Source organism: Anolis sagrei, chromosome 3 (assembly GCF_037176765.1).
Source record: "Anolis sagrei isolate rAnoSag1 chromosome 3, rAnoSag1.mat, whole genome shotgun sequence".
Lineage (NCBI taxonomy): Eukaryota > Metazoa > Chordata > Lepidosauria > Squamata > Dactyloidae > Anolis > Anolis sagrei.
The window spans coordinates 236,810,394-236,835,902 of NC_090023.1; the positions used below are offsets into that span (position 1 = coordinate 236,810,394).

At 39.1% G+C, this 25,509-nt stretch overlaps 1 protein-coding gene across 1 annotated transcript in view; it reads left to right on the forward strand.

The window, feature by feature from the left end:
* The first annotated feature begins 986 nt into the window (after window positions 1–986).
* GRK7 (G protein-coupled receptor kinase 7) overlaps window positions 987–25,509 on the forward strand; it is a 46,859-nt gene continuing 22,336 nt past the window's right edge. The window contains exons 1-2 of the mRNA XM_060767797.2: window positions 987–1,881; window positions 2,832–3,269. Coding sequence (XP_060623780.2) covers window positions 1,279–1,881; window positions 2,832–3,269 — 1,041 coding nt within the window. The 5' untranslated portion in view covers window positions 987–1,278. The remainder of the gene's footprint in view (window positions 1,882–2,831; window positions 3,270–25,509) is intronic.

Here is a 25,509-nt window from a genome sequence, read left to right on the forward strand (position 1 = left end):
CCTCCCACAGGATTGTAAAACAGGATCCAGACATCCCCTGGGCAACATCCTTGCAGGCAGCCAATTCTTTCACACCAGAAGCGACTTGCAGTTTCTCAAGCCGCTTCTGACATGGAAAAAAACTCTACAGTTATCCCCTGGGATGAGAAGAGAGTCAGCTCTCTCCTCAACAATACTGTAGGTGTGAGAGCCATTAAAGTAAATTGCAGCAATCCTTTATAATGAAGCCTTAGGACATCTAAATATAGGGGTCACGGCCAGCTCCCTTTGTAATCCCATTAATTCGGTGAGAATCATGAAGAGGTGAAGTGAAAAGTATGCTTTTTATCTCAGGAGGGAGAGTTGTGATACTGAAGACATGTTCAGGTATTGAGAATAAGGAATAGCTTGTCGTATAAACGCTTTATTTCTACCTCCCCCAAGTTATGAGCGATAAGGAGTAGCCTGTTTTGGTTGTACATAGGATCAATATTATTTATAGAGCAACAATCAACACTTAGTCTTTGTCTAAGCCGATTTGAGTCCCTACCAAGAGAGAGAGCTGTGTATAACAGGAAGCAAGTCACTTGTCCAGTACAAAGGTACAGGAAACAATGCTGCCTTTTCTCTGGGTAAGATCGCTATGAAGAAATAGTTTTTTGAAAACTCTTAAGACATATATATATATATCAGCCAATTGCTAAACATTTTCTTTTGCCACATTGCAAGAATCGGACATTTAAAAAATCCCTCCTTATTTTTTAATTAAAAAATATGTAGTTATATTAGGCATACATCTGTGAACTAAAGTTGCTTAGAGCAGTGGGCAGGAAATAATAGTTCTTTAGTTCTTTAAGGGCTGGCCAAGGTGGCATACCTTTTCTGTTAAAAGGGCACACATCTACAAATGGCCTAGTAGATTTAAAAGAGTAGGGCAACTGGACATGCATGAAGCACTGGTAGTGGAGTCTCCACTGAAAAATGCAGTTTGGGTAATGGTGGTGACAGTGAGGTTTTCCTGGGATGTCATCCCTTTAGCTATAGATAGCAAACTCAAAGCTCCTTAGAGAGAAACCTCTTACCAGCCACTTTCCACAAATGGTACATACACCTAAAGGTACTTAGTGAAAATCCTTGAGAGGTATTTAATGCTAAAGTAGGCAGACTCTCGACTATTCCTCCGAAGCCCACGCCTACAGCCAGGCAGTGGCGCTGAGAAAGCAGTACCTGGGCAGCCGCCCCAAGGCATACCAGTGCTTTTGCCCCAGCTAGGCTCTGCTACCCTAACAGACCGCCAAGATGTGTGACATGGGGGGACTCGATAACCTGATCGCCAACACAGCGTACTTAAATGCCAGGAAAAGTGGCGATGTCGATGCTAAGGAGCTGCAAAAAAGGTGGAGGGTCCTTGCACTGCCCAAGATGGAGGAATGTGCTGCAATTAAGCAATCCATTACTTTGGACTATAACAATATTTGCGAGCAACAGCCTATCGGGAAGAAATTTTTCGGGGAATTTTTGGAGACTGTGCCTGAATACCTGTTGGCCAAGGAGTTCATGGATGAAGTGTATGCTTGGGAGTTAGCAGAAGATAATATCAAAAGCAGCCTCTTAGAGGGCATAGTCAACATGTATCTGAAGAATATCAGCAATAGCTTCTTGAAATATCTCAGTGCAGATCTGTCCAACAAGTGCCAGTCGGCGTCTAAAGATGATTTTGAGAAAAATGTGCAGTCAGCCAGGGAAGAGACAACTGAATACCTTAAAGGAAAACCATTTCAAGACTTCCAAAGTAGTCCATTTTTTGACAAGTTTGTGCAGTGGAAAGGCTTTGAGAAACAACCTGTTAACGATAAGCTCTTTGATGAATTCCGAGTGTTGGGAAAAGGGGGCTTTGGAGAGGTAAGGACAATCATTTATTTATATTTCTTGTGCAAAAAGTTGGGCCTTGGCAATATAATGAATGGCCTTTACCAGAGAGTAGGCATGGAACAACTTGCTAACCTGGTCTTGTGAAATATACCCATCTTTTGCACTTTTTGTTGATCATTCTGCAGTAAAATGTATTCAGGAGCAACAGGAAAAGTTTTATTTACAATACTTGTATCACTTTCTTCAAGTTGCTTCTGTTTACGTGATGTGATGTTAATCTCATTTTAGAATGAAATAACCTGCTATAGTTTTAATGATGTACTGTAGCTTTTCCCCAGTGGATACACTTACAGGCATAGTATAGATCACTGCTCCATTATGTTTCAGCAGTGTAGAAAGAGTGGTAGAGAATCCAGAAGTTGCATAGCCACAAATTCTTTTCATCTAAACAAAGCTTTTAATTAGTCTAAAGCTCAAGTACATGCATGTTGACTGATAGCTTTTCATAAATAGAGAAAAGAGAAGCTGTCTCTCAGATTCCCTACAGAATTCCCTATGAATCCCTACGGAAATCATATCCAAAAAGTAATACAGCAGAGTCTTGCTTATCCAACATAAATGGGCTGGCAGAACATTGTTGGATAATAAGGAGGGATTAAGGAAAAGTGTATTAAACGTCAAATTACATTATGAATTTACAAATTAAGCACCAAAACATCATGTTTTACAACCAATCGACAGCAAAAGCAGTTCAATACACAGTGACATTGTGTAGTAATTACTGTATTTATGAATTTAGCACCAAAACATTGCAATGTATTGAAACAGTTGTGGATCTGGGCAGGAGGCAGACTGCGTTGGATGAGCGAAGGTTGGATAAGCGAGACTCTACAGTACCATGAAGCTCTCACAATAAAGGCCATATGTTATCTCACTTCACTTATTCAGACTTTCCCCTTTTTTCATGAAATTTGCTTTAGGTATGTGCCATCCAGGCAAGAAATACTGGGAAGATGTATGCCTGTAAGAAGCTTGACAAGAAAAGATTGAAGAAAAAAGGCGGTGAAAATATGGCTTTGCTAGAGAAGGAAATCCTGGAGAAAGTCAACAGTCGTTTCATTGTCACTCTGTCCTATGCTTATCAAAGCAAAACTGCTCTATGTCTTGTCATGAGCCTCATGAATGGAGGAGATCTTAAATATCACATTTACAACGTGGGTGAAAAAGGTTTGGAAATGGATAGGGTCATCTTCTACTCAGCTCAGATCACGTGTGGGATCCTACACCTTCACTCCATCAAAATTGTCTACAGGGACATGAAGCCAGAAAATGTCCTCCTGGATGATAATGGCCATTGCCGGTTGTCTGATCTTGGCTTGGCCGTGGAAGTCAAGGAGGGCAAAGAAATCAGGCAGAGGGTAAGTAAGAGTTCACCGCGCAGAGCTGCAAGGAGGCGGGGTAGAGAGAGGCTTGTTCTATTTCCAAATGCACTGAGCTCAGGCTTTAATTCTTTAGGATTTGTTCCTCAGTAAAGATCTTATGTGGTCATTTCATTCTAAGTGACAGATGGTAAGAGGATTAGTTTAATTAACTATTTGGATGCACCATGTGGCAACTCAGCCAGCAGACCTGCTACTTATTCATTCCTAACAAGAAGTTGCCATTTTAATGCATAATATAAAATGAGCATTTTCTTCCAAACAAGACATAGCAGCCTAGCAAAAACAGTAGAGAAGGAAGGAAAAGCCAACATGGGTTGGTTCTTTGAGCATTGAGTGATGGATCTGAAGACCAATGTTCACATCCCTGCTCAGCCTTGGATGTCCACTCATTGACTTTAGGGAAGCCACACTTTTTTCAGTCTCAGAGGGAAATAAAGGCAACCCTCCCTTGAACACATTTTGCCAAGAAAACACTGTGATGGGGTCACCATAAGGCAGAAATTACTTGGAGGCACACAACAACAAGGGGAAAGAGTTGGAAGAAGAAAGATATTATTGTAGGAAATTTTCCCCATTTCACTCGAAAATACAAGAAATAATTCAATGAAGAATAATTCTGTAGAAATTCTAGTGGGATTAATTGGAACTGGAGAGGAGCATTATTGTTTGTTTCAATTGAATTTCTACAAGAAAACTTCCACCTGATTATTCCTACATATCTATATTCAAGGGGTTGTTTTCTTCAGTATCTGTCCTCAGTCTCGTCATCAAATTTGGGCAGAACAACCCACACCGGAAGTGCTACCCATCCACTTGCACATTCCAGGTCAAACTGTAGAAAAAAGCAGGAGGTGGGAGCAAGAGGATGAAATGCTTGATAAAAATAGACCTCCAGATCAGATAGCCTCAAATAACCCAATTAGAAACCAACCCACATGTTACAATTAAATACATACACACACACACCCCAAATCCTCTGAGATCTCTAGCTGGTTCAACCTGGGGAAAAATCTTTCTCAAACTTAGTTATGGAGATACTGAGTATAACTCAATTCCATGCTTTTCCTGAAGAAGGTTATTAAGCAGGGGAGGGGGTATTACATAACACATTTAACATGTACATAACGAACCTTATAATTTAACAAAAATACTTGTATAAACACAACAACACAAATTAACAATTTTTGAGACAGTACCACAATAACGGTACAATCAGCCACAGTCTCCACTGACATAACATCCTACTTGAGATGTTACAACTGGAAATGCCATGTCCTTTTTTTTACACAAAAATGGCATACTTTAATTGATGAAGAGCCTTATGAGGTAATTTAAATATGGTACATAACTGATGTTGTTACATATCATGATAAACTGGCTTGCAATAACTTATAAATTGCATGACCTTTGGTTTGTCTTCCCATTTTTAATTTGTTTCTAATTTGTTTTTCTGAATTTTTATCTGCTCTTTTTGAATGGGTGGGCATATGAAGAAAATGAAATATCTGTTTTGCAACTGGTTGATAAAACATCCTTGTTAGCAGGCATTAGTTCATATATCATGACATACAAATGCAGTCAATGTCCCATATTTCCATTATCCAATGTACTTTTCTTGTACAACTGCCATGAAATCAAGTTAAAGGGTGAGATCATAACACTATGTAACAAAATTTGAAACATTTTCTGTTCCTCGTTTGAAAGCATTATTCTTGTTTGATTGTGCAGTACTTATTTATTTATTTACTGTATTTACTTATTTACTGTATTTACTTATTTATTTATTTACTGTATTTATTTACTTATTTATTTATTTACCTCTGGGGTGAGAAAGGCGGCAAAAATCAGTGCCAACATACAATACACAAAGAAATCATAATAACTAACTACTAAATGTAACTATGAACTTAAAATCAATTAAAACAATTAAATACTACTTACTTTGAAACTAGTTGTTATACTCCAGAAACTTTGTTTTTGTGGCTGCCACAAGCTATGTTGTATTTGTTGAAACTCAATGAGATATTTATTGAAAATCTATAGCAAAATGTGCTGCAGGATGTCCTGCAAAAACAAAGTTTTTGCAGTTTATAATAAGTTTTTAAAATGTTTTTATGATAGGAAATGACATTTATAATACAGGAACAAAAATTGTGTTATATAGTGTAATTATTGCAGGTAGTCCTAATATGCCATACATTTTTTAAATACAGCAGCAAAACATAGCCTACAGGTCTTTTAGCGCAGGGCTTCTTAAATTTTTCCACTCACAACTCCTTTTTTGCCAGAGAATGAATCTGAAGTTTGTGAGTATATCAAAAGAAAGACCAACTTAAGAAAATAAAATATTTTAGTGACTGATCAACATTTGTGCTACCTATGCACATGACATCCATGATTTAATTAGTATCTGTGTTAAAGATTGAAAGTATTTTGTTAGAGAAAAGCTATCTTTTCATTACTGATCCTTGCATATGTCTATTAACAAAGCCTTTGTCAAACACGCTCCTTTTTACAAAGTATTTTTGGACATTGGTGAGTTACTGCTCTACTGCACTCATTTGTGCCTGCATACAACAGGCAACTTATTGAACATGCATGACCAGCAAAGCAGAAATCCAATAAGCCTGCCTCACCAACTATGCTCAGAATGATAAAAAAAAATTGATTTGGAAGTCTGGCTACCAAATAGAAATCACAAGAAAAGTGGAGGCTGGCGAACAAAACTTTTTCAAACTAGAAGTTTCAAAATATTTGCTAAATATATCGAGGAATTGCTGTTTCTTTCACTAGCCTCCGCTTTTCTTATGATTTCTACCATTATTTATGTAGCCAACCTAGTTTCAAAAAGTTTTTGTTTACTTTTGCAAAGTTTAGATGGACTTGTTTTATTTCACCTGTTCATATTGTTCATTTTGGACTTTAAAAGTCTGCTGAAATACATTAACGTGTTCAGAAGAGGATGATCAGAACAGTAAAAAAATAATAATCTGGAAACCATGAGGAGTGGCTTAGGGAGCAAGGCGCACACCACCTGCTATTTACCATCTCCTCTCTCTGAAGCTCCCCCAGCAATTACTTTTCCATTGGATAATTATGTAATTCCATGATGCAACGGGAATAAAGTTGACACTTGACTATATTAATATCCCAGTTCCCTCACGCCACCCAGCCACTCCTAATCCTGTATCATGCCTTGGACTGTAACCACAATGAATGCCTGGGACACTCCTGATCTAGACTGAATCCTGTACACACTTAGTTGGGAGTCCTATTTAAGTTAATGAGTAGATTTGTCTAAGATTGACTACGCATTCTTCCTTCCCAAGAATCTCTTTTTTGATTTTTTTAAAAAATGCAATTAGGGAGAGAAGTTGTTGACCAGTGGAACAAATGTTGGTCTACCCTTGCCATCTAAGCAATAATGCATTGTTATTGAGGCAGTAGACATTTTTTTATTCAGTCTCACAATTCAGTGGCTTGGGTTTGATCAACTTCCAAAGGATGTACTTTCAGAATGCAGTATGACTGCATTGAACTGGATTATAGGAGTCTACACTACCATATAACCCAGTTTAATGCAGTTAAACTACATTATATGGCAGTGTAGATCCAGCCTAGGTCAGGGATAGATCATAACTGAGGATATCCAATATTCACATTATTTTCAGAGATTTTGAAAAACAGCTAAATTAACTATGTTAAGAGAGCTGATCCAAGAAAAACAGGCAATTGGTTATCTTTGCTTCACACCTCCCCCACTTCCTCTTACTTGATTTTCTTTTTATGTTATGTGTTTTTATTGAGCTTTCCTAAGGAGCAGTTTTTGGATGAAGAGCAGAGTCCAAATGCATTGAGTCAAATGGCTACTGCAGCCTTCTAGATGTTTTTGGCATAGCCCTTGGTGAGGGAATATGGGAGTTGTGGTACATTTTGACTACCCTGTCGTAATAAAGTAAAATTGCCTTAATAGTTAATATCTTTATATTTTGATGCTATAACAATGAGTGAATGATTATATATCTACTCAGTATGCCCTATGAAGAGGAAGGGTAGGGTATAAACTTAAATAGTCGTTGTTGTCATGGTCATCACCACCATCATTCACACAGTTGGAGTATATGGCTAGTTGATATTTCATATTTGCCTGCATCTAATAACAATAATCACTATATCACTGCTTTCTGATCAGGGAGCAATCATTGTATTTTGAACTTTAGGAAATATAAAATTCAAGTACTTTGTTTAAAACTGTGGTTCCCAACCTTTTTTTTGACCAGGAACCACACTCCCCCAGTAGTACCAAATGGGTTACAAATCATTTTTGGTCAATTTTAAATTTGGATTGGTTATTTGGGGTGCTGATTCAGAAAATTGCATTGGATAGACCACATCAACTCTAGTTTCTGATACAGAACATATGCCATCCACAGAAAACCATATTTAATTAGCCTCAGCCAGGCCCGTAGCCAGGATTTTGATTCGGGAGGTACTGAGTTTGATTTAGGGGGGGGGGGGGGGCTGAGTTTGATTTGGGGGGGGGGGGTGAGGATCTACACTAGCAAACCTTTTGTAGTTATCCCAATAGCTCCATGCATATGAGATATATTGAACATGGTGATCAGATCATGATATGAATAAACATAACAGTTTAAATAATGTACCAGTAAGGCCTTCTTGCAGACCACCCTGAGAATTTCAGGAGGGGCTGAAGCCCCTCAAGCCCCCCCCCCCCCCCCCCCAGCTACACGCCTGGCCTCAGCACTATAAGAAGGTTTCACGAGACCATCACTGTCATTGCAATGGCGTAGTAACGTTGAGGCCATGGACCATATTTTAGTTCTTGTGGACCACTGGTCATCCATAGACCACAGATTAACCACCACTTGGTTTAAAAATAGAGAAAGTGATATTGTATAATGACTAGCTCACAGCAGGAACTCCATTCTGATGACTCCATGAATTGTGTAGGATAATGATTAATTCATCACTGATTGAGATTCACCTAACAGCTTAACTCTAGGCTAGGCAACCTTGGCCATCAAAGGTTTGCTGACCTATAACTCTATCTATCTTAGCTAGCATAGCCAAAAGTGAGAGATTATATGAATTGAAATCCAGGAGTATCTGTGTGCTATTTTTGCCTGACTTTGTGGTAAAGTATATTACCTATATACACTATGCATAGCCCATGATAATTGGCATTAGGCCTCAGGAAAAGAAGCATTTTTCTGAGACAATGCTAAGAACATTGTTTGGGATTTGGAGGGAATGGAGTTGAGTTCTTAAAAGCAAGAAAACTGAAGATATAACAGAGAAAGGAAGTGATTAGTATAAATGATAAGTATGAATTTTGAATCATTTATTTCACTGACATTGATTTTGTTTAAAATTACAAGTTTAATTATTGGCATATACACTGAAGTTCGTTTTATTTATGACTGCTCAGTAATTTCTTGACACATGCTCCATATATTCATTTATTAGTCTAGAAAATTTAATCAAAACAGTAACCTTTTAATAAAATGATATTGAAAACAACTTGAGAACATATACAAAAGTGTTCAGAAAACAAATTGCATAAACATTTTAATTTTTCTTGTCAGAAGACTCCACACCGCTGTCACTCCTGTCATCTGATGCATTGTCCTCAGCACTGCTCACAGCAGATATTTTTCCTCCTCATCCCTCTCCCACAATGCATCATCTTTTGATCCATCCAGTGCATTAGAAATTCAATTTTTCAAAAGCTTTTCACAACAGTGTCCTCTGTGATAAGGTCCCAGCTCTTAATGACCCATGTGCACATCAGTTCTAACGACAGGTGTTTCAAATTTTCTATGGGTTTCAATTGGTGAGCACTGCTCATCATCTACTCATTATACAAATGGCGCTAGTAGCCTTTAAAGGACTTATTCACTGATACATCTAATGGCTGCAAGTTAGAGGTTAAGCCACCAGGAATCACTAGCTCTTATTGTCTTATTGCCACTGAGAAGTTATTTCACCTCTTTGATAATGTGACTTTGTAAACTGTCCAAATCTAGCAGAACTACCTGTTTCCATAGAGCACCTGGCCTTCTGATCCATAGGTTTAACCCAATCCATCATGAGTTCTAAGTCGATCCAATCTTTTGCCTGCACCCATACATGATTCTTACAGGGAAATTGTACTCCTTTAAGTATAATTTCCCTCTTGAAAATGACGTAAGGTGGCAACTTCTTATTATCATCTGTAATGGCCAGCATTATGGTGCACCAAAATCTCTCCTGATCACTGGTTCTCATGGTGACACTGGATTATCCTTTGTGGTGCAATAGTGGTGTTGCTGGGCATATCAAAGAACATAACAGTCTGGTCAGTATCGCCAATTTTAAAATGGGGGTATGGTGTTTCGTTGCACATATGCAAGACAAAGCAATGAAAGATTCAATCTTCTCAGTGAAATCAGGTGGTAGCTTTTGGCATAATGTGGTTCTCCTTCTCTCAGAGAAGTTGTGTCATCGCATAAACCTTATAACCTAACCACAACTTGCCTTAAACTGAGTTTGGGGAATGTTGTGTTTTTGGGCTACCTCCTTTGCTTCCATCTGCAACATCTCATGGGATGCACTGCAGCCATTGTCACACATCTCCATCACATACACAAACATCAATTTGTGGAAACTTGTCTGTTTTGGAACCTCTAAATAAACACCAAGTAGGAGTAGTTTTTTCTAGCTTTTCTTTCATTTTCTGCCAGTTGCACGCCAACTTCTCATTGACAAAAAACAGCCTTCCTGCAGCTCTGTTTCCACAGCAAAAGCAATGATTCTTAGTTTGAACTCTGCTGAATAACTTGTTTTTAACCTCTGTTCATGGCCATGTGTTCTGTGAAGGAAGGCAACCTTAGTGATGTGAACACTCCAGCCTTCCCTCCATGTGTCTTTCTGCCCTGCCCTGAAGACCTTGACTGCTTCCTGGCCTAACTTGCTGGCCCCATTTTAGCAAAGGCATATCACTCACTCACTCGCTCACTCACTCACTCACTCACTCATTCACTTACCCATCCATCTGCCCAAGGAGCCGCCCACCCGCTTTACTCACCCATCTGCAGTTGAATAGGCAAGTGGATGAGTGAGTGAGTGAGTGGGTAAGATGTAACAGGTTGCATCAGGCCTACTCTCTGTACTCTGCCCTTGCAAGAAAAATGGTGGAGGGGGCAGAGGAGAAGAAAGCTCGTCATTATAGGGTTTTTCAAAAAAAAAAAAACTTGGAAAAGGAAGGGACTTACTGAGGTCTATCTTTTTCCATTTCCTTTCTGGATTTCTTCTGTTTATATCTAAGTATAGAAATAGGGGTGCCTCCTCTTTGTGTTATTTTTAAAATAAATATTTAAAATCTATCACAGAATTGGGCTTGCAACCTCTGTGTCGGGGTGTGTCTTATAATGTTGATGGACTACAACTTCCATGCCTGCTAACTATTGCCTATGCTGACTAAGGTTGTTAGGAGTTCCATTTAGGGTTTGGAAAGTCACCCCTGCCCACACTTACTCGCTACAACTCTATGTGAGTTATAGAAATGTGTATATTTCTCTATTATTTATATATTGTTGTTGTGCAAATACAAACATTTCATACCCACAACTCTTTTCAAAGGATCTGATAAATAAAAGGCAGTTAGTAGTGGCATTTATAATTACTATTAACTAATAACTATTATGAGATTCTTTATACTGCATTTAGATAGAACAAAACGCCATAGAATCTAGGTCTGTGATGGTGAACCTATGACACGCGTGTCAGCACTGACACGCATGACTATTTTTGATGACACGCAGCCACATACAGAGAAGTACACCTTATAAGAGCCAATCTAATTCCATCCTTAAATTTGTAAAAGGCTCTACAAATTTAACAACTGCACGTTTGAGCATTGTTCACTCCATAACTCAGCATGCAATATATATTTTTCTTATTTAAACTATAAATATTGCAAAATTATGTGGGTTTTTTTCTCGAAGTTGACTCCCCACCCAAGTTATGCTCAGGTTTTTGGCAAATTTTGACACACCAATCTCAAAAGGTTGCCCATCACTGATCTAGGTACATATACTTAATAACAATTGCAGAGCTTTAGTTTACATATGTGTTGGGGAAGCATAACATTTGAACAAATGCAGAAACGTTTTGGTTAACTCATGTTTCAGATGCCCCTTCCTCAACCTTCCAATCCCAAGTTTATTTGCTTGTGGGATTCTGTTTATTAGGAAAATAAAAAAACCCATCCTAATTTGATATTTTAGAGACTTGTTATTTAATTTGGCCAAGTCACACTCTCAGTCTCAGGGAAGGCAATGACAGACTTCCTGTGAACAAAATTTGTCAAGAAAATCCTTCAATTGATCTAGGAAGGTATGGTGTGATTCAGGTGCTGCTCTACCTCAATCACAGTTTCGGAGAAGACAGTCTTGATCCTTCTTTGCTGCTCCTTCAAGAACAAAAGCATAATTGTTATACATGTTTGATCACTTTTAAATGTTCACTTAAAGAATTGATACTATTGACTTGAGCCATCTATCCACAAAGGAAAGAGTAACTTTTAATTGCTAGGTTTCCATATATACTGTAATTTCTTGATCTATTCTGCAAAAATAATAGAACACAAAATGAGAAATGCCAAGCATTGAACAAATGATTCTGAGGATACTACTAGAAGAGCACAAAATATGATTTTTATGAGGACAGGAGATAGAATCCAGCTGTTTTAGGGGATGGAGTTGAACACTTTAGTTCTGACTAAAGTTCTGACTAAACCCTGAAGTAGTTTCGTAACCTCACTGTCATCAGAACCTGCAATAGGATGTTTTCCAAAAATTGGGCGAAATTTTTATTATGTAATATTTTATTTCAGAATTATGAATAACATGTTTAAGATTGTGTGTTGACTGTGCTTTCTCTGCATGGCAGAGAGTTGGACTAGATGGCCCATGTGGTCTCTTCCAACTCTATAATTCTATGATTCTAATATAATATTTCAATAAATTTATTTTCCAACATTATTTATTTTAAAAAACATAAAATATGTACTTTGCAGAATTTTATATAAGACTACAGCAGTGTAACTCAAAATGGTTACTATACACTGGTGCCAAACTTTGGTAAGTTTCCAAAATTGTGACTTATCAGCTGCCAAATTTTGGCAAGTTTCCACAAAAGGTACAGTTGTACCCAATGGGCACAGTATGGTACTAATCCCTTCGTTTTGTTTCATGTCAAAAACATTGAATAAATAAGGATAAAATTGATAAAAATAGAAGGAGCTCAAGTGGCTAAATAATTTTTGACCAAAACCAGGCAATAGTGACTGCACTGTTTGTAGCTTTAAAGAATTTATTTATTTATTTATAATTCAAACTTATATGCCGCCACTCCCCTGGGGCTCGGAGCGGCTTACATGAACAGGCTAAAATCTAACACAATTTAAAAACAATTTAAAACAATTTAAAAACAATTTAAAAACAACAATATCAGAGATCAAAGGCCTGTTGAAACAGATATGTCTTACATGCCCTTCATCTGTGCATGAGGCAGGGCACTATGGTCAAGCATACCGATGCCGAGTTATTTGTTTTGCTCCACAGTCACACAAGGTGGAGGATTCTTCTAGGTTGTCTTTTGATCTGCCCATTCCACTTCTGAGACTGTTCAGGGATTTCCAAGTTGCCCCTGGAGGCAAATCCTCGTGGAGGACCATCCAATTGGGATTTCCTGGTTTAGCTGCTCAGAGGGATGCTCTTGCTGTTGCTGGGATGGTGGAACATTAAGAGGAGTGGTGGTTCTCATGAAGCTTTTCCTTGATTTGAGTCTACTGGGAGGAGGCTGATAGCCATGCTGTGGGTGGCTTTCACAGTGTTCAACCTTATTTCTCTCACATAATGAAATGAGGAAAAATGAGTTCTCCTACATAAGGTTGCTTGAAAAGTACTTGAGGTAAATTATCAGATCATTTTAATTCCTGGTTCTGGTTTCTGCAGTTTGTCCTTTGTATGAGCGGTGCTTTTGGAGAACTAGTGAAATCAATATATTTTCTTTTCTTTTCTTTTTTTATTATTTTTATAAGATTTTCCTTTACAGTGAAAGAGGGGGAACAATCATTGTGATAGAAAGTTATGAAATTTAGACAGACCGTGGGGGAAGAACAAGTAGGGGGGGGGAGGGGAAGGAGTGGGGAATGGGGTAATAGTGGTAAAGGAGGGTAGGGGAAGGGTGGGGGAGTAAACAGGTGCACGTTTCACTTCCATTCAGTCCACAGAGGAGTAATTATCTCGTTATATAGTTCTTTTTCCTGTCCGTTAAGTTCCTTATACATCTTGCCCATAGAATTTTATATGTCCAGCTTAATTTTATTTTTCAAATATTCTCCCAGGTATTTCCAGTTTATTTGTTTAACCTTGCTCTGGTCCTCTAATTGGTACGATAGACTGTCCAAGTCCCTAATATCTGTTATCTTCTTTAGCCAGTCTTCATTAGATGGAATTTCTTTGCTTTTCCATCCTTGCCGCCGACGATAAGTAGAAAAAAAATTCTTCATTTTTCTTTATTTTATGCATGTTGATAATTTTTACTGCTGTTTGTTTCTCATAAACTAGAAATAATTACTGCACTGGCATATTCTTGAGAAGAAGCAAACATGATTTGTACACTGGAAAATTTGTGACACACACAGAGAATCAGAGAATCATAGAGTTGGAAGAGACCTCATGGGCCATCCAGTCCAATCCCCTGCCAAGAAGCAGGAAAACTGCATTCAAAGCACCCCCGACAGATGACCATCCAGCCTCTGTTTAAAAACTTCCAAAGAAGGAGCCTCCATCACATAATTTATTGTGAAAGAAAAATGAAATCCTGTTGGGAATTTCACATCTTTATAAGTAAACCTTTATCTGTAGGAATTAGAATTAAGCAGTTCCATGATGTCTGGTAAAGGGCTGCAGTTATGTTGCTAAGTCGGAAAGTCAGAAAGGGGAGTGATATATATTGGTCCTGTTGTGCATCAGTCCTGCTCTGCATCAGTTCCATTGTACATCCAAACACCAAATGAGGAGTGTCAAGACACATTCGGAGACTCTTATTGCTATCCTGCTACACATTTTTTTCAATTCACTAACAGGATTTCTTAGCATCTCTGCTATGTAGCTAAATATATGCAATGTTATGTAATGTAGATTATGATAGATAATTCTGGCCAAGATCTTTTGCCCCCCCTATTCTCTGCTGCTATTTATGTGGACTCTCGGGTGCCATATTTTTGTAATGTATCAGGAAGTTTTTGTGCAAGTAAAGACCATATCAATTGTTTTTGGAAAATGTGAATCTCCATAGCCATTTGGGAAATGGGATTCATAACCTTTTTGGAAAAAAACCACTGGTCACTGGAAAGGCATGACCTTGTTAAAAGTCACAATGTTTTGAAAAATGATGTTCACTAGCATTCATGCAAACTTGCTGATGAACCTAGGTATGTCTTTGAACTGTTAAGAGACAAAGACATGCCAGTGCACAAAATATATATTCAGCAATGTTCTGTCGCGCGCTGGGCCTGTAACAAGTGTCTTTTCTATAGGACGTATACTTTGGCCCAGCGGGAAGCTGGGGTGCCTCAAAGAAAGATTCTCAGGGATTTTCCTGAAGTGATGGTCTTTAGAGTCTTTAATGATACAACAAAGTCTTTGTTATGGAACAAACAACAAACCTTCAAACAACACTTCAAGGCTTTCTTATTTTAGTCTTCAATGGACTGGTACCTGACTTTAATCAACTGAACCTTCTCTGTAGGAAAAACCCTTTTTAACTTCTCCCAGGCTGCTTTCTATCTATGCCTCATCGGTGTGGGTGCTACTACCGAATCCAAGTGCGCCTGGGTATTGAGTAGATCTACCAGCCGAAACTTGAAGATATATCAACTGGGGTTCGCAGATCTGTAATGCTGTTCTCCCTCCGAGAGATCTTTGGAAACTTCAGGGCTGTTTCCCTCTGATGCTGTGAGGCTGAGAGGCTGTGAGCTCTCAGCCAGAGCTTTTGGGACCCTTTTCCTTCTGTTTCTGTTGGAATTTCTGTAACCCTGGATGGTCTATTTCCCCGGATGATCTTGAGGAATGAAGCTTTTTCTACGGGACAAGCTGGTCTACGTCCTATAGTCTAGCTTTCTTGTGTGAGACTGCCCAAAATGGTTCCTTTCCCTCCCAGAGCCCTGAACAGGGGGCGGCACCAAAGCTTAATGATGATAGACAGGTGGCCTATCCTATGACTGCAAACTTTAACAGAAAGAAAATAAAGTTGGAGCTTCTGGTACAGCCGTACCACCACAAGCGGAGTTTCAGAAGTGTTCCTTTAGTTGTCCAAAAATATCTACTCTCTCTTAAAATATATTTGCCTTTAAAGCATGTTCTCAAGAGACAAAATAAATAGTCTTCTTTAAAAGTAACAGAGTTGGTTTACTCGCAAAACTTCATGTATACAGCATACAGGCACTTTGCTTATGAATCCAGTTAAGGTAAGATTTTAAGTAGTTTCTCTGTGTAGGTAACACAGGGCATGTTCCTTAGAATCAGTAGTCCATAGTCCAATGGAGTCTTTAAGCATATATCTTACTGAAGTCTAAACTGTATAACTGTACTCATTGTTTCTGATTCAAACACGCACTTCTTTAAATGGCTTCTCAAAGCAAACAGATGGCTTCTACTCTCTCTAAGAGTCTATTGGCTTCTATCTCCACTGAAGTCTAAAGCAAACTGTTCCAAAATTGACTTGTAGTCCTGAACATGCCCATTTCCAATTACATGGTCTGCAGCCCTTCCCACAACAAAGAAGTTAGATAAAATTGCAAACCAATACACAAATACAATACCGTAAGCAATTATATACATAACAAACAACTAGTGGAGGCTTGAGCAGGTTGCTATTTCCAACAATTGTCATATGTGTTTAGCCGGTTAATATCTTCCTTGAGTGAATACATTTATGAGACAAAGCTATTTTAACCGATTTATACTAATGAGCAATCTAGCAGCCATATTTTTAACCCACTGAAATTTCTTACTAATGTACAACACATTTTAAAACTAATTTCAGTCATGATTGATGGGTGGGCTATTCCTATCTAAGAGGAATTTCATCTCACATACCAGCTGAGCTGATAAGAGGTAACTCAGAAAGCCAAACTCTATCAGAGAGTGGAATTCTTTTTAACAGGGATAGGATGTTGTTTCTAAAATAATGCCCCAAATATACAAAGCATCTCCTCTTGCTCAAAAAAATAATCTTGTTAAAAAGGGAAGGAAAGAAGTGCAAATCCTTACCTTTGCTTGTGATTGGGGAAGATACTCAGAAACTCACCTCACCTCACCTCACTACCTCTGAGGATGCTTGCCATAGATGCAGGCGAAAGTCAGGAGAGAATGCCTCTAGAATATGGTCATATAGCCCGAAAAAACCTACAACTACTTAGAAACTATTATTCTGTTCTCAGTAGTTGTTTTCACTTCTACAAACAGCAGAATAGCTATTGGCTTTCTGTTACCACTGGGTATTTCTGATTTTTTGCTTTTTGGAAAAAGTGTAGTGACTCACATAATATTTGAAGAAATTCTAGTAATTGTCATAGCTTCTATTAACTTCTCTATAAAAGCATTGAATGCAAAAGCACTTAACCAGAACTACATCTTATTCAAGCTCACAAGACATACAATGAAAAATATGATAATACTGACAAACTTGATTTTGTGGAGATTTAAACTGAGATGACAAAATCCTCTGGATGCAATCTCTTAGCCAATGTACCACCTTCAGCTGTCAGATCAAAGCCAAATAAATTATTACCAAATTTGTGACACTAAAAAGAAGGGAAAAGGGCAACTGTGATTTCATGAAATCAGAGTTGGAAAAGACCTAAAGGGCATCCAATACAACTCCTGTCAAGCAGGAATATATAATCAAAGCTCTCCTGATACTTGGCCATCCAGCCTCTCTTTAAAATCCTTCAGAGATGGAATCTCTACCACATTCCAGACTAGCATATTCCATTGCCAAACAGTCCTTACTGCCAGGAAGTTTGTTCTAATGTTTAGGTGGTATCTCTTTGAATCCATTACTCTGGGCCCTAGTCTCTGGAGCAGCAGAAAACAAGCTTGTCCTCTCCTCAATATGACATTCTTTCACATATTTAACCATTGTGATCTTTTCATCACTTAACTTATCTGCTCCAGGTAAAACATACCCATGCTAAACACAGAGCATGATTTTCAGAACTTTTATTATTTTGTCAAACTTGTCAATATTCTTCTTGAATTTTGGTGCCCAGAACTGGACAAAGCAACGCAAATGGTATATTACTTCCCTAAACACTTACTGATGCAGCCTATAATTTTACTGGTTTTTAAAAGATATTTTTATTTATTTTATCATAATTCAATAAATTTGCTATACATCATTTGTTTTACAGCAGACACATAATATTAAGTACAATCTACAATACATTAACTTTTGCCATCTCCTGTTATTTTCATGCTTTTACACATTTTCTATCTTTTTTATATATCATCTGTCAGTGGCTATATCACACTGTTGTCTCATATTCATTTTATTGTCTACTGAGAGTCCTACATTTCTTTACATGCACTCTTGCCAAGTCAGGTGTCACCCATTCTATATTTCAGCATTTCAGTTTTTCCTGCATAAGTATAGTATCTGTGTCTCTGTTAACATTCATTTTGTTGTGTTTTGACCCAACTCTCCATTTGGTTAAGGTCATTTTAAATTCTCATCTTGTCCTCTGAGATATTAACGACATCTCCTAATTTGGTGCATGCTCTCTTTTCATTCACCCAAGTCATAAATATCACTGGACCCAGAACAAAACCTTTTTGTGCTACTAGCGTCTTAGGGGCTGCGGTGGTGCAGCAGGTTGAACTGCTAAGCTGCAGAACTTGCTGATGGGAAGTTTGGCAATTTGAATCCACGGACGGGGTGTGCTCCCCTTGTTAGCCCCAGCTTCTGCCAACCTAGCAGTTCGAAAACATGCAAATGTGAGTAGATCAATAGATACTGCTTTGGTGGGAAGGTAATGGCACTCCATGCAGTCTTGCCAGCCACATGACCTAGGAGGTGTCTATGGACAACGCTGGCTCTTCAGCTTAGATATAGAGATGAGCACTAGCACCCCAGAGTCGGACTTGACTAGACTTAATGTCAAGGGGAAACCTTTGCCTTTAACATCTCTCCAGGATGAAGCGGAGCAATTGGTAACACTGTTTTGTCCTCTTTAATCTGCTGGGACTTTTTCTGTTCTCTAGAAATTCTCAAATATTATTACCAGTAGTTCTGAGATTATTTCTGCTAGGGTTTTTCAAAGGCTTCGATGGAATTGATCTGGCCTTGGAGACTTGAATTCTTTAAATACGCTGGTATTCCTGAACTACCTCTTTACATATTCTGTGCTGTATTTCCACCACTTCATCATCTGCTCCATGGTCACTATTTATTTATTATTTATTTACAGTATTTATATTCCGCCCTTCTCACCCCGCAATGGACTCATGGCGGATTACAGTGTACATATACATGGTAAACATTCAATGCCATAGACACACAACATATATAGACAGACACACAGAGGCTACTTAACATTCCATCTTCTTGTTGAGGGTATTCTGGCCACCAGGGGAGCTGTCGCTTCACTGTCCATTAGTGACACTGATTAAGTACTTCCTCATTCTTTGCATGCTTGCTGGAGATTTTTATGATGTCGTAAATTAGTTAAATTAGCCTCCCCACATAGGTGGTACCTAAATTTCCTAGTTGACAGATGCAACTGTCTTTCGGGCTGCAAAGGTCGACAGCAAGCTACACAAATTGGTCAGAAATTCACTCTGACCCGGGCTGGCTTCGAACTCATGACCTTTCGGTCAGTAGTGATCTTAATGCAGCTGACTCCCAGCCAGCTGCGCCACAGTCCAGGTGTTAGGTTGGACACTGCTTTCTTTTCGGGAAAAGACTAGGAAAAGAAGTGGCTGAATAGTTTTGCTTTTTCATTGAATCATAGAGTTGAAAGAGATCACAAGGGCACTCTAATCCAATCACCTTTTATACAGAAATACAGCAGTCAATTCTCTTCTCTGCCCCCAGAGGGAACATTTTACCATTTCCTCTGCGTATTAATCCAACCATTTACTTATTTTTCCTCTTGCTACTGACATAACCAAATCACTTCTTATTGTTTTTCACCTCCCTTGCAAACCTAAGGTCTTTCTGTGCTTTAACTTTTTTTTCCACTTTGTTCCTACACATGCTGGCTATTTGTTTGAATTCCTCTTTGGCGATTTCTCCCCCTTTCTATTCCTTGTTGTACATGTCTCTGCTTGCTACTTTTTCATTCAGTACAAGGCACACTAAGTCATAAGCGGAGGAAAATTAATCTTTGAAACCAAGTGTATTGGACAGCTTCCTGTGGTCCTATGTTACATTCCTCCAAGGTCTGTTAAGGCCACTACTGAAGGAAAAATGGAACAGCTGGAATGGAGAACAAAGCAGTCAGCGGCACCCCATGAAGGGAGGAAGGAGTGAGTTCTACAAAACAGCTGATAGGGCTAAATTCAGCTTGTTTTTCCTCCATGTTCAATAGTTCTTGTGCCATGGCAAATAAAGGATGGACACACAGATTTGTATCTCTGTTTAGTTTGCGAGACTCATTGAGTTTGCTTTGTAAAAAGCTGTGGGAAAAGGTAGACATATCTAAATCACATTTTCCCTGTGCTGATGGAACTCCTAGGGAGATCTGCATTGTGACCAGCCCACCCCACTTCTCCGAGCTTAAATGCCACAGTGCTTTAGCCAGGGACATTTTAGCAGCACAACGCACTCAGCAGGATGTTTTTTCAGAGTGCATAAAACAAATTTTTAGTTGCGTGTTCCTTGTATGTCTGCAAAATCTCTTCGGAGTGCTGAGATCCTTTTAGCATCAGTAAATACAGCTAGCATTTTCCAGTAGATTAGATTCTCCTGGTGTTGCAGCCATGTAACTGTATTTTGAAAATGTAGATACAGAGAAGATTGGGAAAGTATGCCAACGCTCCTTATGAAAGTGTAAAACAAATCAGTGTGAAGTTTATTTATTTATTTCGAGTACTTCTACCCCGCCCTTCTCAACCCCCAAGGGGGACTCAGGGCGGCTTACAAAGACACAATTCGATGCCTACACAGTAATACACATACGTATAAAACAGCAATTAAAACAATTATAACAGTTAAAATAATCAATATATAACACAATCAATAAAACTAATCTCATGCTCAGCGTTCGTCATTCAGAGTTCCATAATTTCATTCCACCTTGTCCATTCTTGTTACTTGTCAAAGTCCTTTATTTATCTGCCAGATTGTCCGAATGCCTGGTCCCAAATCCAGGTTTTCAATTTTCTCCTAAAAGAAAGGAGGGATGTTGCTGATCTAATTTCCCCGGGGAGTGAATTCCATAGGTGAGGGGCCACCACCGAGAAGGCCCTGCTCCTCGGCCCGCCCTGTGATAGAGGCGGGCCGAGAGCAGGGCCTCCCCAGAAGATCTTAGACTCTGAGGTGGGACGTAGAGGGAGATCCGTTTGGACAGATACACTGGGCCGGAACCGTATAGGGTTTTGTAGGTCAAAACCAGCACTTTGAATTGTGCTTGGAATTGGATCGGCAGCCAGTGGAGCTGACGTAACGGGGGGTGATATGCTCCCTGTATGACGCTCCTGTAAGTACTCTGGCTGCCTCCCACTGGACTAGTTGGAGTTAGATTAGTTACACATAATCATTCTTATGTATGTCCTACATTCTGGTTTCTTCGTTTTTTACATGCTCTAAAAGAAATGGAACACTGGGTTGGGTTATAAATAGACTTGTGCGTGTATCCTTTAGCCATTTTCCTTTGGCTTCTTCGGCTTCTCTGGACGGACGTAACAGCAAGGGTTCAGCTGCCATGCTTTTTCCGCCCAAAATGGCCCACATGGCTGCCAGGTGCAACTTCTTCCCTTCTATTCAGGAGAATGCAGAACATGCTTCCTTAACCTCTTTCCTCAAACCCAGACTCCTTTGAAAGGAAGAACAAAAAGGAGCCCAGGAAGGGTGCTTCCTTAACTCCGTTCCTCAAATCCAGACTCCCTTGAAGAAAGGAAAGGATGCCAGGAAGGGTTCTTCTTTAACCCCGTTCCTCAAACCCAGGCTCCCTTGAAAGGAAGAAAGGAAAGAATCCCATGAACAAAAAGGAGAACGTTGTAAGTTCCCCATTGCTGCCAACTGGTCGGCTCTTTCAACTACCTAGCAGAAAACAGATTTTTCTGTTAGCCTATTTTAGGGAGGCTCCCAAAAATGGTTCTGGGTACCCAACAAAATTCAGATACCAACAACGGATCATCCTCCAGTCGAATTGCAGAAGCCTAGTTATAAACTCAGTTTCCGATGGATTCCTCACAGTTTTTAGTGACACCACAACTGAGATGGAGTTGGGGACATCGTAAAACCTTTTCCCAAGACACTGGGTCAATAAAGGGAAAAGACAGCATGCGGCTGGAAAAACACAATATGTCTCCAAACCAAACAAAGGTGTTCTGGACATAAATTTTTCATGATTCACTCAATGGAAGAAACAAAAACAAAGCTTACCTCTCTTCTCTTTTTCTCATGTGTTTTTCCCTGTCTTTTCAATGAAGGCTGGCAGGCATCAGACTTGTCTTCCCCCATCCTACAAATATACAGATGTCTCTTTTTCATATTCCTGTTTCCCATTAGACAAATGAAACTGGGGGGGGGGGGGGATGTGATAGGAATCCATAACATTCTGTATCATCTGACAGGGAAAACAGAAATGAATGTCTTCCTTTCTCACAATTCAAGAACTTCTAGTGAAACTGATTCAGTGCCAATAAGTATTTCTTTATGCATTCTGTAATTTGTCATTGGAATTAGCTGCTATGGTCCTAAAGTGAAAATACAGTGAAATCTAATAAAGCTTCTTATTTAGCTAGGTAATTCTTGGAGTTGTAGTCCGCAGACATAACGTCGCCAAGCTCTGGAACAAACACCCTCAGGGGACGAGTCTATCAGTGTCAAAGAGCTCTAGAACAAGTTACAGTATTAGCAAATAGCTATGGAGAAATATATCAATCTGCTTCTAGTTAAAATAATGTTAGAAATCATGGCTCCACATGTAAAAATCTAAATATCAAGTCTTTTCTACAACAAATTCACCACATGATGAGCTGTGGTTCCAGGCAGAAAGAGGTGGAAAAGGACAGACTTAGGGAATAATGGTAACATTCTTTATAAAAGAACAGATATTGTATGGCCTTCAGATCTATTGGCCTACATTTCCCATCATCCCCATACAGCATGTCTAATGGAAATGCTTGCAGATACAAGCATGGATATTAGGCATGGATAGAGTCGTGTTGGATAACTTATTGCTCGTAATAATTTCGTTAAAATTATCTTTTTGAAGCGATATCGAAGCTTATTTAAAAACCAGAAGTCCCTTTGCCCTTCCGAAGCTTTTTTCGCCATTTTTGTTATTACTCAGGAAGTGAATTGGAAATTATTCAGCTTTTCTCCGCTTCTGGTCCCTGGCCTCCGCTCAAGCCAGAGAAGCCAGTTTTAAACCAGAGAAGGGAGGAATTTCCTGGCCTTGGCTCAAGCCAGAGAAGCCAGTTTTAAACCAGAGAAGGAAAGAATTTCCTGGCCTCGGCTCAAGTCAGAGAAGCCAGTTTTAAACCAGAGAAGGAAGAAATGTCCTCCACCTGCTTTTCCTCACTTCTGGAGTAAAACAACTACTTTCAAAGTAAAGACCACCCAATGAAACAGGAAATAACACTTTCAAACCATTAACGAAAGGATTCGGAAGTCTCAGAAGTTTTGAAAAGTTTTGGAAAAATATTTCTGTGAAAATCAGAATTGCCTTTAGAATCAAACCACCGGTGCCCCCTACATCTGAAATGAGTTTTGAACCATTTTTTTAATCAACCAAGCCTAATGGATATGTACCAACATGATACCTAGACTGAGTTTTGCACGCATTAGCTTTCAAACATTTATTCATGGCAAAATAATTATATTATGCCTCACACATAAAAATGTATATCCCAACTCTTAAAATTAGAGTAGGAGACAATAGGATGGGGTAGGAAAAACAAGCATCTGTGAGGTGTCTCTTATAACCACAAACTGATAGTTTGTGAGATGTATTCAGCCTCACTGAAGTAAATAAAAGCCAAATTCTACAGAAACTAAGATATATATTTGTATCTATTGACCTGATACCCTACTGGGTGTCTTACTGGGTTTTATGAAAAGCCTGTATTATGAAAAGAAGTGCATGCAGCTGCTCATATGTTATGCTATGAGGGGAAGATTGGTAAAATGTGAGGAAATATTAAGGAAGCATAAAGTAGTCCTCAGTATTTTCATGGTATATAGTACCTTTGTGATCATTTTTATACAGAAGGGAGTATCAGTGTGTCTATTCTTTCATGCAAATCACTAACAGCGTTCAAATTGTGCATATATATACGTTGTCTGTCTTTGTCGTAAATAGAAAGAAGTACCAGAAGATGTTATTACATTATTTTTAAAAGGAATTTTTTGGTCCACATAAGTCAGTCTTGATTTATTTCAGGGTTGTATTCCTGGGTTCATGATGTAAATGGACACTGATGGAAAATGATGTATTCCAGCTGAATGGAAATAACTACAAAATTAGCTATTGTATTCAACCTTCCCAGCAAAATTTAATCATAAAACTTCAAAGTTAACTTTTCTAAGCTAGAGAAACTTCATCGTTCCAGGCCATAGCAAAGGTAAAGATTTCCCCTGACATTAAGTCTACTTGTGTCCATCTCTGGGGAGTGGTTCTCACCTCAATTTCTAAGCAAAAGTGCTGGTGTTGTCCATAGACATCTCCAAGGTCATGTGGCCAGTATGAGTGCATGGCACACCGTTACCTTCCTTCCAGACCATAGTTGCTCACAAATACACACAGCAAACCAAGCAGAGAAAATCAATTCCAGCAACATCAAAACCTCAAGGTACAATTTTTCTATCCCCACTCAAGCACTCCCCTTATAAGCAGGTAAAGGCAACACATTCCTCCAGTGAATCCAAGACCCCAGTTTCTCCCTCCCTCCCTCCATCCATCTCATATTGTTCTAAGCAGGCAAAGAAAATCCCTTTCTACAAAGGACAGCAAGATAAATCTTTCTTCCCCTTTCCCTTCTTACCAAGCAAAGGAAACCCCCTTCTTCCCAGCGAGGCCAAAACTGCAGCTGATTTCTCCCAATTGCCACTTCTGAAGCCTAGACAGGTAAAAGAAACCACTCAGATTTGCTTACCAATCAAAACTCTAAGCCGAAACTCCAAACAGCCTCATTCCCTCACCTCATCCTATTACTTTTGGTTGGAGATTCCAACAGTATCTCCTAGGACCTTCTGCAGCAACAGAGCTACCGCTTCTCCTCAAATGCTTTCTCTCCTCTCTGCTATACCATGTCAATTCCTTTCCTCTCATTCCCCATTTTACTTTCCTTGACTTGAGTTGCACATATAGATTCTAATATTGTCATGCCCTGCAATGAGTGTTGTTATGTTATACAGTACTTATCACAATTCAGGTTGGATCTGTTAGAGTTGAAACTGATAATTCTGTGGCTTTCCCCCTGCTTTGGCGATCTCCATAGAGACTTTGGAGTGTTGAGGCATTTGGAACATTTGGAGACCCTTCATCACTGCCTCATCCCCAGATCCCCAGATGGTAGTGATAATCACATAGGGACTTCTGTCCATATGGACTCCAGTTGCAACCACTCCTAGTTCTTCCTCCAAGCTGGGATGAGCTCTATTAAATTATAGGTAAGCCATCTCATCTATGCTGTGGGCCAGGCATGGGCAAACTTCAGCCGTCCAGGTGTTTTGGACTTCAACTCCCACAATTCCCAACAGCCTCTATTAGGAATTGTAGGTGTTGAAGTCCAAAACACCTGGAGGGCCGAAGTTTGCCCATGCCTGCTCTAGGCTGTGCTAAGATTCTAGTAGCTGCAGTCAAAATGTTGTTGCTATAACATAACAGGCTTTCGGTAGTGTACTTTTGCTTTGGAAACCAGTGACTACAATCTTAATACACTATCCAAATCCCATTAACACTAATGAGACT